The sequence below is a fragment of the Schistocerca nitens genome, unplaced genomic scaffold (genome assembly GCF_023898315.1).
Source record: "Schistocerca nitens isolate TAMUIC-IGC-003100 unplaced genomic scaffold, iqSchNite1.1 HiC_scaffold_338, whole genome shotgun sequence".
NCBI classification, from domain to species: Eukaryota; Metazoa; Arthropoda; class Insecta; order Orthoptera; family Acrididae; genus Schistocerca; species Schistocerca nitens.
Genome location: NW_026045872.1, coordinates 1,782,549 through 1,800,501, shown reverse-complemented (window position 1 = coordinate 1,800,501; position 17,953 = coordinate 1,782,549). Strand labels below are relative to the sequence as shown.

Sequence of the window (17,953 nt, the reverse complement as noted above, 5' to 3'; positions counted from 1 at the left end):
CATCCCAATTTAACCTAAAGAGCCACAGATGCCAACCACCACAAAGTGGAATTAAATATTCAATAGAAGTGTCACATGTTGAAAAGCTTCAAGATGACAGTGAAATTCTGAAATCAGTCTTGATACACACACACACACACACACACACACACACATATATATATATATATATATATATATATATATATATATATATATATATATATATATTCAGACTTACACACATTCGTTAAGACATATCACTGAAATAGAAAACCTTTACAGTCCATTGTCCCAACAGCATATATTACACAATTCGCTCATTCACTTATGTTGATGAAATGAATGTCTTCGTCTTGTGTGAAAATAGTACACAATACTTTAGGGATGCTCCAGTGTATTTTTATTTCCAAACAAAAATCACAGTGAGAGTTCTGACAATCAGTTTTCAATGTTAAACAATTTAGATGATTCTCCAACAAATTGGTTCATGGTCATAAAATATGAATTTCTTAACAATTTTAATAAGATCAAAAGAATGTTAAACACATGGCATTTTCGTGTAATAAAATATTTCTTTTCAGGACTTACTAATAATAAATACACACACACGCATATATTTACATACTTACATCTATTTGGTAGTAAAATAATGTCTTCACTGTTGCACACTACATTAGTTTAAAATATATTTGATTACTGTGACTGCATATAGAATTTATCTGTAACTTATATCTTCTTTAGGAAATATCATGCTTTTCTTGGGGTTGCAAAATATGTGGGCATATTTCTTTCATGAGTGCCAAGAGGGTTAGGGACACTATGTTATGTAGAGTGCTCATAGTTCTGATATTAATTTGGTACAAAATTACTGATTTCTAATTAAAAATAAGCACATAACTCTTGATAACTATTTGAGAGTTAATCACAACAAGAATGCCGAAAATTCACCCTGGTGGCTCCAAGTGCCTCAATAAACTACACAAAAATTCCCAATAACGTTTTAAAATGTTTCATGATTTAATAGTTATGAATATTTGCAAAATATTTAATAATGATATTACACTTTTGTTTACAGTCATTTCTTCATTTGTGTTACAAAACAGTTTTTACAAAAATATATATAAATTGTAGTATACCAACTTACACACAGTCTGTAACTACTTACTCCCTCAAATCATGCAAGCCCAAAAATGTAATCATCGAAAGAGTTCACTTCCTTTGCGAATGGATAGTCTTGTACTGGTAATATGACAGTGATATCATTCATACAAAGATAAATTTATGCTCAACGAACAACAAGTAATAAAACTTCACCTCCAGCTCTACGCTTTCAGTACACATTCCATGAAGAAAATACTTGAAAATTCGTCATTTTCTGATTTGTTATAAACATGTCTGTTCAAGGTAAACTACGTTCTTTCACCGCGCTCGTTCATGTTTCTTCACAATCAAATCCATAAAAGTTGTTATTGTTCTTGACTTCCAACAACTCAGCACTGTTCCATTACTCTAGTAACTAAAATTCTTCCTGTATGTCTTTTATATTGCTAGTTAGGTTAGTGTTTCATCCTGCCACAAATTTCTCCTAAACCAGTACCAGTAAGGAACATTGCCAACAGTTGATTCGAGTTTAACTACCAAAGAATGAACAGTTTTCAGAACAGTAGCTTAAGGGTGAAACTGATTATGGAAATCATTAGATCAAATGTAACCATTATTTTTCTCATGCCAAACATCGTCATGATCTGAAACTCCATCACAGAAAAAGAGCTTAATATTTATCCACAATTACTATTAGGAAAAGAATTGCAGCATTGAACAATAAATTATCTAGGCAATGCAGATTGTTGTTTGGTAGACAGGCATTAAACTGTTACTTATGAAAGACCAACTGCCATTTGAAGCCTACTGATGCCAGGTGCTACCATGAACAGTTCGACACCCTGGAAGCAGTAAAAATGCTACTGTAAAATCCAAGAGGTCCTGATTACCACAGAAATTGTATGCTTGTCTATAAAATTAGCGATGTTGGTTAAGGATACCACAAAAACTGTATGCTTGTCTAGAAAATTAGCGATGTTGGTTACAGATATCGAATAACAATATGGCAAAAAAGTGAAGTGCAATCAATGTTTTATATTGATATAGAACAGAAATATTTTTGTCCCCTCAAAAGGGTTCAGTACAAAGCCTCCCTTGGTCATAAAATTTAAAAACTCAATATTAATTGAGAGAAATCTTACTTATGTTAAAAGAGAAAAAAATACACTGATTTAAAGCAAATTGGTGAAACCTGAAATCCCATTAATACAGGATCCTGTAGCAAGTATGTGTTGTTAATAATTAAATGGGTGGATTGAAATTACGTTACACGAAATGTGTGTTAGCTGATTGAATGTGGAAAGCTGACACTATATGACAGTTTGACGATCCAGCCCGAACAACTGTTTCTCAGCAGCAATGTTATAATAAACGATTCACACTTTATCATGGCGCAGGCTGACTCGAATTATATCTCTTCGAAGATCTGTTTAGGTTCACCCATGATACTGCGGAACTTGCTTCCTTTGATGAATCGATACAGATAAGAGTTTCAGATAGTCGTTATTTCAGCATTATAACTGACATTTTATTTTGATGCGATACTAATCAAAAGTGTACAGTCGACTAAATCTGTCTCCTATCAGTTCATATCCAGCTGCTGTTGTTAACGCAAACGCTCTCCGCTACGCATTTGAGATGCTGGTCCCGTAGAGGTGTGAAAGTATTTTCCAAGTTAGATAGTGATTTAATGGACCCAAAGAGGAGTTGAACCATTAAATTGCCTGTGAGAGGCCAGTGTAATTCGAACTCTCTTTAGATATAGTTACTATAGCTACTATATTTCCTGTAGTGATATCATGAGCTTTGGAGAGCCCGTAGATGTTTCTCTAACACACTACAATTAGTCAGTTCGTGCAGTAGAAACTTATCTTCAAATAAAAAACACCCAGAATGGAACAGCCATCACCGGTATTTGTTGGTGCACTCGTCAAAAAAGTTTGATTAATTTGTAGTAGAATTGTATCAATACTGATAGAAGTACATCTAAGTGCTATTCAAATGAATCAGCTAGTATACAGAGTAGATTTTAACTAAAAATGTGACTATGTTGCGAACATTTCATTTAGTTTGGTCCAACACTGCATTGCTGCACAGAAACGAAACATCTACCTTACCTTGCAAAAATTTTCTAAGATTTGAGAATTAACATCAACAAAGTAGCTTATGGTACAGACGCGTTTCAGGCATCAGACACACATCACCTCCATCGCAGAATAGCTTCTGTTGTCGTTTAGTTGTAACGATGGTATTTCTTCTCTGATACGTCATTATCCGTTGCTTCTGTGGTTGGTGAGTTTTAATATGTCATTTTGAAACGGATTGAGTATTGTATATACCTATACAAACAGTCTGCATACAGCGCTTTTCAGTGGTTTTGTTGTAAGCATCATCAGTCTAGTACTTGATCGAATATTCACGCGATATATGATGCAGAACCGCTATGGTTTTAGCACTTCACTGAGGAAAGCAGCTGCATTCCACAGGTACGAGTGGTGGTGGCGAGCACTACGACCACTCATTTCACTTCACCGGACGTAGCGCCAGCAAGTAGATACGTAGTGTGTGTGTGACATGGCGCTTAGTCCACGATCTCAGTAAGAGGCGCACTGTTTATGGGCACAGAACACTGACCACTGTGCGTGGCGACCGCGCCAGGATGCACTGTTCGCGCGGCCGCCTAGCAGCGCGTCTCCAGGACGTCGCTGAAGCGCACCGCTCAGGCGGTGCCGTTGCGCATGCCGGCCGCTGCGGCTGCGGCGGCAGCTTCCTTACTGATGGTCGCGACCGAGGCGAGCGGCTTCTCTGCGGCGACCAGGGCGCACTTGACGTCGCCGTTGGAGTGCAGCGCCGCCGGGTTCTCGAAGACGTCGTCGGCGTCGGTGATGCCGGCGGCCGCCGCAGCCGCCGCGCGCCGCTCCTCTCGGGTATAGTAGTGGGCCGCGTGGTGACGTGTGTACGCCAGGCCCGCCAGCAGCACCGCTCCTGCGACAGACCAGAAAAAAGGAAAAATAAGTGTTTAACATCCAGACGACGACGTGGAGCGGTCGAGCTCTGTAGGAGGAATACCAGGGGCTTACATGTAACTCAAATAATCCGTACATATTACAAGAAAGTATGTAAGATTGTACGTATGTAAGAATCCCTGTATGTCTGCATCATTCACATCTCCTAAACCACTGGACCGATTCAACCGAACTTGGTGCAGTTATTACTTATTGTCTGGAAAGAATCGCTGTGGTACTAGGAACCCCTATCAAAGCGACAGGGATGGAAAAGCGGTGTAGCTGACGATGCGCGAATACCCATATTTTACTCAAGCAGTATGTGAGATGTGAGCACTTAGTTGAATGCAGCAACCCTTACACATAATTTCAAACGTTTAAAAACTTTTTATCGTTGACACCTTCCCCGAACTGATGAAAGAAACAAAGCTTATCACTAACTACTTTTTCGCTGTTTATGCAGCACAACTGCCGCATTAAGCAGGAGGTTTTATAATGTTACTTATAATCCGTCTTGATTGCAAAATTCTTTACTCATATGACCGGTTTCGGTTCATTCAGAACCATCTTCAGATCTGATATTTCAGTTACAGGAGTAACCCGTCCAAATCCAGCAGTTTTCACTTGATGTGACGCAGCATGTGAAAATTGCTGGATTTTGACGGGTTACTCCTGTAACTGAAATATCAGATCTGAAGATAGTTCTGCATGAACCGAAACCGGTCATATGAATAAAAAATTTTGCCATCAAGACGCGTTATAAGTAACATTATACGATCACTGATTGCTGCTATCCCATCAGACATTATGTCTGTTTTTGCAGGAGGTTTTAATTTACTACTTGTTTACTAGTAATTGTATCCACAATATATTTCGCAGACAGTATCGACACATATTGCTGGATCTGGCTGCAAAATATGGCACTGTATGATTCATGGTTCAGGTGATATGAGGTCATAAGCATTCACCACACGAATGGCGACATTGGTAGAGATACAGGTGAAATACGTGTATATAGTACGTTAGGTATACGTAAAATGTATGGGACACGTACGCATGTGGACAAAGTCATGGGTAAAAAGCCTGGATCGATTTAAGCCAATTTGTTACACATATTACTTACTATCTCACTGTCGCCGTAAGAACGAGAACTTTCTGTTGGGGAGGCGGTGACAATTTGGAGAAATAAAGGCGGAGGTGGAAATGGACACACAGAGAAGGGGGAGGAGGAGATCAGCACAGATAGGAAGGAGGACGAGATGGACAGAAAGGGGGGAGGGAGATGAGGAGACAATAATAGGAAGAGGTGGGAAGAGAGGGATGTGAGGAAGAGTTGTAAGAGAAAGGAGCAACAGTTAAAGGACAGAGAAAGAGAAGGAGGTGGGCAGACGGGAGAGGAGGACATGGACAGAGAAAGGAAAGAGGAGGAGATTGACAGAGAAAGGAGGGAGGAGGAGATGAACATCCGAAGGGGAAAGGAGGAGATGGACAGCAGTGCAGGGAGCAGGAGATGACTTTGTGGTGAGTAGCAGATAGACGAAGATAGTGAAGAGGAGGAAATAGGGGTGAAGGAGACGATGGAAAGAGGGAGAAGGAGCTGATAGACAGAGAAGGGAAGAGTAGATGAGCAGAGGGGCGGAGGAGCAGATGGACAGAGAGGGAGATAGGAGCAGACGGTCATGAAGTGGAGGGTGGAGGTGATGGACCGAGAGAGGACGTGGAGAAGATGAATAGAGAGGGGAGGAAAGAGGAGGTGGTCAGAGAGACACAATGGACTAATATACAGCGTGTTACAAAAAGGTACAGCCAAACTTTCAGGAAACATTCCTCACACACAAATAAAGAAAAGATGTTATGTGAACATGTGTCCGGAAACGCTTAATTTCCATGTTAGAGGTCATTTTAGTTTCGTCAGTATGTACTGTACTTCCTCGATTCACCGCCAGTTGGCCCAATTGAAGGAAGGTAATGTTGACTTCCGTGCTTGTGTTGACATGCGACTCATTGCTCTACATTATTAGCATCAAGCACATCAGTACGTTGCATCAACAGGTTAGTGTTCATCACGAACGTGGTTTTGCAGTCAGTGCAATGTTTACAAATGCGGAGTTGGCAGATGCCCATTTGATGTATGGATTAGCACGGGGCAATAGCCGTAGCGCGGTACGTTTGTATCGAGACAGATTTCCAGATCGAAGGTGTCCCGGCAGGAAGACGTTCGAAGCAATTGATCGGCGTCTTAGGGAGCACGGAACATTCCAGCATATGACTCGCGACTGGGGAAGACCTAGAACGACGAGGACACCTGCAATGGACGAGGCAATTCTTCGTGCAGTTGACGATAACCCTAATGTTAGCGTCAGAGAAGTTGCTGCTGTACAAGGTAACGTTGACCACGTCACTGTATGGAGAGTGCTACGGGAGAACCAGTTGTTTCCGTTCCATGTACAGCGTGTGCAGGCACTATCAGCAGCTGATTGGCCTCCACGGGTATACTTCTGCGAATGGTTCATGCAACAATGTGTCAATCCTCATTTCAGTGCAAATGCTCTCTTTACGGATTAGGCTTCATTCCAACGTGATCAAATTGTAAATTTTCACATCAACATGTGTGGGCTCACGAGAATCCGCAAGAAATTGTGCAATCACGTCATCAACACAGATTTTATGTGAACGTTTGGGCAGGCATTGTTGGTGACGTCTTGATTGGGCCCCATGTTCTTCCACCTACGCTCAGTGGAGCACGTTATCGATTTCATACGGGATACTCTACCAGTGCTGATAGAACATGTGCCTTTGCAAGTACGACACAACATGTGGTTCATGCACGATGGAGCTCCTGCACATTTCAGTCGAAGTGTTCGTACGCTTCTCAACAACAGATTCGGTGACCGATGGATTGGTAGAGTCGGACCAATTCCATGGCCTCCGCGCTCTCTTGAGCTCAACCCTCTTGACTTTCATTTATGGGGGCATTTGAAAGCGCTTGTCTACGCAACCCCGGTACCAAATGTAGAGACTCTTCGCGCTCGTATTGTGGACGGCTGTGATACAATACGCCATTCCCCAGGGCTGCATCAGCGCATCAGGGATTCCATGCGACGGAGGGTGGATGCATGTATCCTCGCTAACGGAGGACATTTTGAACATTTCCTGTAACAAAGTGTTTGAAGTCACGCCGGTACGTTCTGTTGCTGTGTGTTTCCATTCCATGATTAATGTGATTTGAAGAGAAGTGGAGGAGGAGGAGGAGATTAGTGTTTAACGTCCCATCGACAACGAGGTCATTAGAGACGGAGCACAAGCTCGGATTAGGGAAGGATGGGGAAGGAAATCGGACGTGCCCTTTCAGAGGAACCATCCCGGCATTTGCCTGAAGCGATTTAGGGAAATCACGGAAAACCTAAATCAGGATGGCCGGAGACGGGATTGAACCGTCGTCCTCCCGAATGCGAGTCCAGTGTGCTAACCACTGCGCCACCTCGCTCGGTTTGAAGAGAAGTAATAAAATGAGCTCTAACATGGAAAGTAAGCGTTTCCGGACATATGTCCACATAACAAATTTTCTTTCTTTGTGTGTGAGGAATGTTTCCTGAAAGTTTGGCCGTACCTTTTTGTAACACCCTGTATACCCTGTGTCAGCATTATCAAATTGGAGCAAGCTGCATATTTTTGAAAATAATTTTTTATCCCACTCTTAAGAGTCACCATCTCAACTTAAATGTACAGAATGAATAACATAGAACTTTTCTGTTAAACATTAGAACTCAAGAAAGTGAAAGATACAGAGAAAAATAAAAATATACACAGTATACTGTTACAAATGAAACCTATCGAACAGTCACCTGGTAACCATCCTTGTCAGATGACATCAGCTGCCGTGCCTACTCATCCATCGTTCCTTTAAAATGGAACAGTTGGATAAGATAGCTTGAGCATATTAAATAAACACTTCCGGAAAGTAGAACTGAATAACAAACCTGTGTTTAGAAAACTACGACGTAATGATTACTTGTCATGTTTCTAAACATACTTAGCAGTAATAAAAAAGAAAAATCTATTAGCTTCACAGCGCGGTCCATTAGTCTGATAAAACGAAATCTACATATCTGATCACTTTTGTAACCATGATGGAAGCAAAATTACAAAAATCAGGGAAACGAAACATAAGTAAAAAAACACACGACTATTACAGACACACTTATTCTACGTTTTACGGTCCTTTTGTGGCAAAATAAATGTATCTTTTATTTTAATATTCACACTTTTACTTATACTAAGTTTCCCTGGTATCTGTAACTCTATATCTACCCTAATTACAGTAGTTAACAAAATCACTCAGTTATTTTACCCAACCAATGGACCCTGTAGTGCCAGTAATCATTTGCCTTAGTTTCTTAAAATACCCTAAACTGCCGTTTAATATACTTCTATATTCCAAAAATAGCGTTCTATTTAAGCCAAAAATGCTCACGCGACCGCTACAAACATGGCTTCTTTGTTTCGCTTGAGCACGAACGGCAGTTGACATCAAATGACCGAGATAGGCGCTAAGCAACCGTCTCACGTGTTACTTTTATAAGGAAATGCAGGATATATTTTAAATATTTCTCTTTAGGTTTAACCCTTCAGTTTCTGGTATTCAATGGTAATTCTGACTTTCGTCTCTTCTGCGTTTTTTTTCTTTTTTTTTTGTTTTTTTGTTTTTTTTTAATTCTGACGTTGACTCATAAGAGGACGGGACTGGGTAAGTGTTGTAAGTAAATCTAGTCTGATAGAAGCAATCAGAATATCAATTTATTATGTTAAAATGGCGTAATTACTAAAAACCTTCAATTTACCAGTATCAAAATATTAATGCCATCTTCAGATGTGTGATAATAATCCAACAACAGTTTAGTTATGACGTATATGCACAACCCACATCACGAAAAGGTATAAAACATGTCAACGAAATATGCATCGTTCCGTCACACCACAAAAGGGACTTTTTCCGCGATCATCATTATACTTGATGACTAGCGTCTGTACTCTATGTCATCAGAAGTATCCGGTCAGCTCTATGTAATGTCGATTTGGCTACTAGATGTCAAGTGAGGCGGAAGGGGGTATTATGTTGTCGGTGGAAGAGTAGTACCACCAGATAGGGTAGGCCAAGAGAGCTCGGTAATTTCCAGTGTGGACTAGTCACTGGAGGTCACCAGAGTGACAGATCCATCAGGGGCATCTCAAAGCTCCTAAAGCTGGCGCCGTCGACTGTTGGTGACGTGAATCTGAACTGGAACTTTGATGGAACATTCACGTCGTGCACTTCAAAAGGGTGGCTGCAAGAAGTCCCGTGAAATCAGCGGAAGGCATCAGTCGGGAGTTCCAAAGAGCTATCAGCAGTCAATCTAATACACTGACTGTATTTAAGGACTTAGAAACAATCGGTCGATCAGCTCCTATTGCGCCACACTTGTCTGTAGTCAATGGTAAGCAACATTTGAGATAGTTTTTGAAACGTATAACCGCCATTTGACTGTACAACAGTTTTCATTCCACATTGCCGAATTGTTAAAAGTATTCAAAACCTTTAGACTTGCACAGAACATAAATGGAAACATGTACCTTCGGTTATACACAAAAATTTTGTCAAAAGTAAGAGTGAGATTTTAGTGTAATACGCTGATTGCCAGTAAATTAGCCTATTACACAAATGTTCTCACACTTCCTTCTTGCAAAATGTGTTTATCTAAGCGAAGGTATACGTTTTCACGATGTATGTTCTACCCACGTACAATAACTTTTAATACCTGCAGCAGTTGATAATGGCCTAAGTTCGAAATGTACACTACTGGCCATTAAAATTGCTACACCACGAAAATGACGTGCTACAGACGGGAAATATAACCGAGAGGAAGATGATGCTGTGATATGCAAATGATTAGCTTTTCAGAGATTCCACACAAGGGTGGCACCGGTGGCGACACCTACAACGTCCTGACATGAGGAAAGTTTCCAACCGATTTCTCATACACAAACAGCAGTTGACTGGCGTTGCCTGGTGAAACGTAATTGTGATGCCTCGTGTAAGGTGGAGAAATGCGTACCATCACGTTTCTGACTTTGAGAAAGGTCGGATTGTACACTACTGCGATTGTAGTTTATCGTATAGCGACATTGCTACTCCGTTGGTCGAGATCCAATGACTGTTATCAGCATATGGAATCGGTGGGTTCAGGAAGGTAATACGGAACGCCGTGCAGGATCCCAACGGCCTCGTATCACCAGCAGTCGAGATGACAGGCATCTTATCCGCATGGCTGTAACGGATCGTGCACCCACGTCTCGATCCCTGAGTCAATGTCCGCCCCCGGTAGCTGAGTGGTCAGCGCGACAGACTGTCAATCCAACGTGCCCGGGTTCGATTCCCGGCTGGGTCGGAGATTTTCTCCGCTCAGGGACTGGGTGTTGTGTTGTCCTAATCATCATCATTTCATCCCCATCGACGCGCATGTCGCCGAAGTTGCGTCAAATCGAAAGACTTGCACCAGGCGAGTGGTCTCCCCGACGGGAGGCCCTCGTCACACGCCATTTCCATTTCCATTTCCCTGAGTCAACAGTTCGACGACGTTTGCAGCAGCATGGACTATCAGCTCTGAGACCATGGCTGCAGTTACCCTTGACGCTGCATCACAGACAGGAGCGCCTGTGATTGTGTAGTCAACGACGAACCTGGGTGCACGAATGGCAAGTCGTCATTTTCTCGGATGAATACAGGTTCTGTTTACAGCTTCATGATGGTCGCATCCGTGTTTGGCGACATCGCGGTGAACACACATTGGAAGCGTGTATTTGTCTTCGCCATACTGGCGTATCGCCCAGCTTGATGGTATGGGGTGCCATTGGTTATACGCCTCGGTCACCTCTTGTTCCCATTGACGGCACTTTGAACAGTGCACGTTACATTTCAGATGTGTTACGACCCGTGGCTCTAGACTTCATTCGCTTCCTGCGAAATCCTACATTTCAGCAGGATAATGCACGACCGCATGTTGCAGGTCCTGTACGGGCCTTTCTGGATACAGAAAATGTTCGACTGCTACCCTGGCCAGCACATTCTCCAGATCTCTCACCATTTGAAAATGGTGGTCGAGCAACTGGCTCGTCACAATACTCCAGTCACTACTCTTGACGAACTGTGGTACATTGTTGAAGCTGCATGGTCAGCTGTACCTGTACGCGCCATCCAAGTTCTGTTTGACTCAATGTCCAGGCGTATCGAGGCCGTTACTACGGCCAGAGGTGGTTGTTCTGGGTACTGATTTTTCAGGATCTAACCACCCAAATTGCGTGAAAATGTAATCACATATCAGTTCTAGTATAATATATTTGTCCAATGAATACCCGTTTATCATCTGTATTTTTTCTTGGTGTAGCGATTTTAATGGCCAGTTGTGTAGATTGTGGAACAAAACCTGTTGTACAGTCAAGTGGCGATTATACGTTTCAAAATGTTTAACATGACTGTGGCTCCTCACAAAAGTAAAATCATTACTTCGTATGGTGTAAAGAGTGACGCCACTGGGCAGTGGATGACTGGAAACTAGTCATTCGGAATGCAATGCGAGTAATGAAGCTGTACACAGTTGCAGTGTGATAGAAAGGGTAGCGTTTAGCTAATGCCTGGAGAATGTTACCTGCCATCGTGTACCGTCAGTGATGTGGTGTTACGATACAGGGTTTCTTGCAGTTAGGGTGTTGACCCGTAACAGGCCTCTGTGGCCGTGCGGTTCTAGGCGCTTCAGTCTAGAACCGCGTGACCGCTACGGTAGCAGGTTTGAATCCTGCCTCGGGCATGGATGTGTGTGATGTCCTTAGGTTAGTTTTGTTTAAGTAGTTCTAAGTTCTAGGGGACTGATGACCACAGATGTTAAGTCCCATAGTGCTCAGAGCCATTTGAACCATTTTTTTGTTGTCCCCTACTGCGCTTGATAAGCCGCTGAATGCAGAAGGAAATTAACACATTTATCACACTATGTAATGCGTAATAAAGAGGAAAGTTTCAGAGACGATAATTATTTATATCAGCATGACAATGTATCCTGTCATAAAAGATCATTTGTTAAACGCTGATTTCAGGACGCTAAAGGTCTATGGCGCTGCAGTTATGGACTGTGCGGCTGCTCCCGGCGGAGATTCGAGTCCTCCCTCGGGCATGGGTGTGTGTGTGTGTGTTTTTGTCCTTAGGGAATGATGACCTTAGCAGTTAAGTCCCATAAGATTTCATACACATTTGAACGTTTTTTGAACTGGAAGCTAAAATCTTTTCGGATTACAAGCCACGTCATTTCAAATAAAACAGTCAAACCTTCGATGGCAGTCTCCGCCACCACTGTCAGAAGTAAAAGACCCCTTACTGCTGGGCCTGCCACTCTTTATCGCTTATTTGGGCACGACTGCAGCACCTGGCACCAGTCATAGAAGGCCGAAGGGGCGCATACCTGGAATAGGAGTTCTGCAGCTAGCAGCAGCTCTTGACCGCCGCGTGACCAGTGATGGAATTACGTTTGGAGCTCCCGGTCTCACTTCGCTACAAGTGTCTGGAATTCGTCTTTGTTTTCTTTACATATCCAAAGCCCTTTAAAAACTGGTAGAAGTCGACCTCGGGGAAGATCAGTTTGGATTCCGTAGAAATATTGGAACACGTGAGGCAATACTGACCCTACGACTTATCTTAAAAGCTAGATTAAGGAAAGGCAAACCTACATTTCTAGCATTTTTAGATTTACAGAATGTTTTTGACAATGTTGACTGGAATACTCTCTTTCAAATTCTGAAGGTGGCTGGGGTAAATTACAGGGAGCGAAAGGCTATTTACAATTTGTACAGAAACCAGATCGCAGTTATAAGAGTCGAGGGCATGTGAGGGAAGCAGTTGTTGGGAAGGGAGTGAGACAGGGTTGTAGCCTCTACCCGATGTTATTCAATCTGTATATTGAGCAAGCAGTATAGGAAACAAAAGAAAAATTCGGAGTAGGTATTAAAATCCATGGAGAAGAAATAAAACTTTGAGGTTCGCCGATGACATTGTAATTTTGTCAGAGACAGCAAAGGACTAAGAAGTGCAGTTGAACGGAATGGATAGTGTCTTGAAAGGAGGATATAAGATGAACATCAACAAAAGCAAAACGAGGATAATGGAATGTAGTGGAATTAAGTCGGGTGATGCTGCGGGAATTAGATTATGAAATGAGACACTTAAAGCAGTAAAGGAGTTTTGCTATTTGCGGAGTAAAATACCTACCTGATGATGGTCGAAGTAGAAAGGATATAAAATGTAGATTGGCAATGGCAAGGGAAGCGTTTCTGAAGAAGAGAAATTTGTTAACATCTAGTATAAAGTGTCAGGAAGTAGTTTCTGAAAGTATTTGTATGGAGTGTAGCCATGTATGGAAGTGAAACATGGACAATAAATAGTTTGGACAAGAAGAGAATAGAAGTTTTCGAAATGTGGTGCTAAGGAAGAATGCTGAAGATTAGATGGATAGATCACATAACTAATGATGTGGTATTGAGTAGAATTGGGGAGAAGAGGAGTTTGCGGCACAACTTGAATAGAAGAAGGGATCGGTTGGTAGGACATATTCTGCGGCATCAAGGGATCACCAATTTAGTACTGGAGGGCAGCGTGGAGGGAAAAAATCGTAGAGGGAGACCAAGAGATGAATACACTAAGCAGATTCAGAAGAATGTAGGTTGCAGTAGGTACTGGGATATGAAGAAGCTTGCACATGATAGAGTAGCATGGAGAGCTGCATCAAACCAGTCTCAGGACTGAAGACCACAACAACAACAACAACATCCAAAGCCCTCTCCCACGCTCTACTTAGTGTGTACCCCTGATAAAGACATTTGTATATATCTTTCGTTGGAGTTGGGACTGGTAAGTGAGGGTAGTGACGTACCCGTGAGGAGCAGCAGCAGCACGGCGCCGCCGACGGCGATGAAGCCGAGCCGCGACTCGTCACCGAGCAGCACGCCGGCAGAGCCCGCGCCGGTCACGTCGGGGACGCCGCCGCCGTCGTAGTCGGCGTCTGCGGCGCAGGGCGGCAGCGCATGGAGACGCGCCACCTCCGTCAAGCGGCGGCCGCGCAGGGCGGCGGGGGCGGCGCACTGGCCCGCGCCGCCCTCGGCCAGCGGGCCGTCGGTCGGCGCCTGCAGGCGCAGCAGCGCGGGCGCGTGGCACGCGTCGCACACCCAGGGGTTGCCGCGGGCGCGCAGCCGGCGCAGCTGCAGCAGCCGCGCCATCGCGCCCTCGTGCACGCCCCGCAGCAGGTTGTGCGACACGTCCAGCTCCAGCAGCGCTGCGGGCAGCGGCGGCGGCGCCGGCAGCTGCGTCAGCCGGTTGCCCGAGGCGTTCAGGCGCCGCAGCTGCGCCAGCGCGCCCACCACCGCGGGCACCGACTGCAGCTGCAGGTGCGCGATCGACAGGTTCTGCAGGTTCGGCAGCTCCTGCAACCACCGGTACGCGCAGTGCTTTTAACCAATATTAACACACTAACAGTTTACATACATGTACAAAATCTGTACCTATAATAAAAGGTGAAACATCCCGTTGGAAAAATTAATGAATTACTGTGCTGATAAACCTCTTACGTTATTTGATTTTCGCCGGCCGGAGTAGCCGAGCGGTTCTAAGCGCTACAGTCTTGAGCTGCGCGAACGCTACGGTCGCAGGTTCGAATCCTGCCTCTGGCATGGATGTCTGTGATGTCCTTAGGTTAGTTAGGTTTAAGTAGTTCTAAGTTCTAGGAGGGTGATGACCTCAGCAGTTAAGTCCCATAGTGCTCTGACCCATTTGAACCATATTTGATTTTCAAACAGCTGAGCAGAACTGAACGTACTCAGACACTTCTCTCTTTGCTTATTCTGATCATCCATAAACTGACACGCAATATTTTTAGCGCAACGCAATCTGACTTTCAATAATCCCTACAAAAGAGTGGTAGTGACTAACAATAACCTATACCTTTTATGAATTACTTACCTCACAAAAATCTTCGTTACTCAAACTATTGCAATAACAGCGAGCGGCAATATTGCCAGCTAAATAAAAGATTCAAACTACTGAAGGCACTAACTACTGATAGGCATACTTAGCAAATGATAGATTTTGATAGAAAGCAAACAATGTATTTACCTTAATAATATTCAAAAGTCATCATATATATATATATATATATATATATATATATATATATATATATATCATCAGGTTGCCCTCCGTGGGGTGGGTGCACGCAACGACTGTGGTTATATTGGGTTAGATAGAGCAGCAATCAGTAGTAGAATTAAGTCGCTTTAATATGACATTTATAGTCACAACGCAGATCAGATTTCGACCTGTGTCAGGCCATTATCAATGCTAAAACAAATACAAGAGTATATATTACAATGTGATTTACAAAAGTTATAAGTCCATCACATCGTTGTCTTTTAATGTTAACATTACATACCAGTGCGGAATTCTAGCAGTTGTTCGTGCTCAAGTCAATGCTTACACAGTTCAACCATTACTGTCGTAAAATTATATGATGGTTTCACAGAACACATCGGTTTTGCGTATGGCGCCCTCTATGAGCTGTGCCTGAAGTTAACAGTTTTGACGACATTTTATGGTGTTATTTATGTTGGCTAATAACTAAGTAGTAACATGAAATTATTATGAGTAAAACTATTTAAATTACAATTCTTACTTTTTCTCGTGTCTGTAATGTGCTAGATGTTTGAAATTACTATAGCACGTAACAGTGACAGTCTACGCCTCATGGACTAAAATTAATTATAAAACTGATATGGCTACGTAAAGTACGTTATAGGAAGTATTGCATATTTTGTCGTGTTCTACGACTGATTGCTGCTCTATCTAACCCTATACATATATATATCTCAATCGGAGCTTACTTTCTGAACAGGCCTCGTATATATATATATATATATATATATATATATATATATATATATATATATATATATATATATATATACTTACTTTCTGAACGCCCCTCGTATATATATATATATATATATATATATATACGAGGGGCATTCAGAAAGTAAGCTCCGATCGGTCGCGAAATGGAAACGACTATGAAAATCCGATAAAGCTTTGCACAGATGTGTTGGGTAGTGTCTCTAGTATAACCCCAGTTAGCATTACGTCGCTCTTCTCATTTCTGAGCTCGCAGTGAGTGCGTAAAGATGTCTAGAAAATAGTGTCTGCCGCCAAGTACGAGGGCCTGGTGAGAAATTTCGCCTGAAGCTATGCAGCTAACATTACATAACTGTCGTGCTGTTTCTTCTTCAAGACAATTCTCAGCCGCATTCTGCAGGGGCAATGAAGATGCTCCTGCATCGTTTTCAAATGGAAATGTGAGATTACCCACAATACAGTCCGCAATTGTCTCCCCCTGAGTTTCATCTCTGGTCACATGAACTGCTGTCTTTGAAGACAACATTTTGACACAGACAACGAGGTGTAGGCCAGCGTGGAGAATTGGCGGAAAGCACTGGCGGCTGCCTTCTATGATGAGGCTATTGAAAAGTTGGTACAACGCTATGACAAAAGTCTAAGTCAGAACGGCGACTACGTAGAGAAGTAGCTGAAAGGTGTAGCTAATTGTTACAAGTAAAACATTTCTGATGTTCACTGTGGTTTCAATTTGGCAATCAATCGGAGCTTACTTTCTGAACAGGCCTCGTATATATATATATATATATATATATATATATATATATATATATATGAGTTCATGATATACAGTATTACAAATTTCCTCTTTCTGATGGACACACGTCCAGATCGTCCGTTCTCAAAATTCTACCATCTCTCTCCCCACATCCACCACTGCTGGCGACTCGCCTCCAACTGCGCAATGCCGCGCTCTGTTCACATCCAACTGCCCAACTCTACAATAGCGAATATTCCAACGATGCCAAACAGCCACAGACTGCACACAGCACAGCCAGTGATTTTCATACAGAGCGCTACCTGACGTTACCAACATGAAAACCTAAACAGCCTACTTAGAGAGGGTCATTCAATAATTAAACAGACAAATTGGCGTGGGGAAAAAACTCTTAGTAGGGCAAATAAGTACTTTTAAAGCTTTAAGTTGGTGTCACAGGGATGAGCCCTGATCAGCTGATGTATCAACATTGGTCTGCTTATAACCTCGAAAATACGTCTCAAGATGGTGAGTCCGCTTGAAACGTCCACTTGAGCAACGTTCTGTTATTCGTTTTTTACTTGATAAAGGCGAGAAACCAGTGAATGTATACTGTAGAATGTCTAAATTTTATGGTCAAGGTTGTATGAATCGTGCAAATTCTTCCAAGTGGGTAAAGCAATTCAAAAATCGTCGCGGCTCGGTGACTGACGAACACCGTTCTGGCTGACCAGTTGCATTTTCAACTCCCTCACTTGAGAGTCGAATTGATGACATTATTCGTGTCTTCCGCCATGTGACTGTGGAAATGGTAGTTGATAAGGTTTAAGTTAAGACTGGTGCAGTTTATAACATTATCTATAACGAGCTGAAGTACTGCAAAGCATGTGCAAGATGGGTCCCAAAGGAGTTGATGCGGCTACACAAGGAAACAAGGTTTAGAGTGTGCACAGAGCTAAAGGAACGTTACGAAAGAGAAGGTGAGGTTTTTCTCAACAAAATTTTAACTTGTGCCTAGCCGCCGGTGGCCGAGCGGTTCTAGGCGCTTCAGTCTGGAACTGCGCGACTGCTACGGTCGCAGGTTCGAATCCTGCCTCGGGCATGGATGTGTGTGATGTCTTTAGGTTAGTTAGGTTTAAGTAGTTCTAAGTT

General features: G+C 42.7%; 1 protein-coding gene across 1 annotated transcript in view; it reads right to left on the bottom strand.

Annotated features, from left to right (window-relative positions):
• Window positions 1-536: 536 nt before the first annotated feature.
• Window positions 537-17,953, bottom strand: part of LOC126227747 (leucine-rich repeat-containing protein 15-like) — a 1,015,582-nt gene continuing 998,165 nt past the window's right edge. Inside the window, exons 9-10 of the mRNA XM_049942240.1 lie at window positions 14,039-14,585; window positions 537-4,068 (exon numbers count right to left, since the gene is read on the bottom strand). Coding sequence (XP_049798197.1) covers window positions 3,803-4,068; window positions 14,039-14,585 — 813 coding nt within the window. The 3' untranslated portion in view covers window positions 537-3,802. The remainder of the gene's footprint in view (window positions 4,069-14,038; window positions 14,586-17,953) is intronic.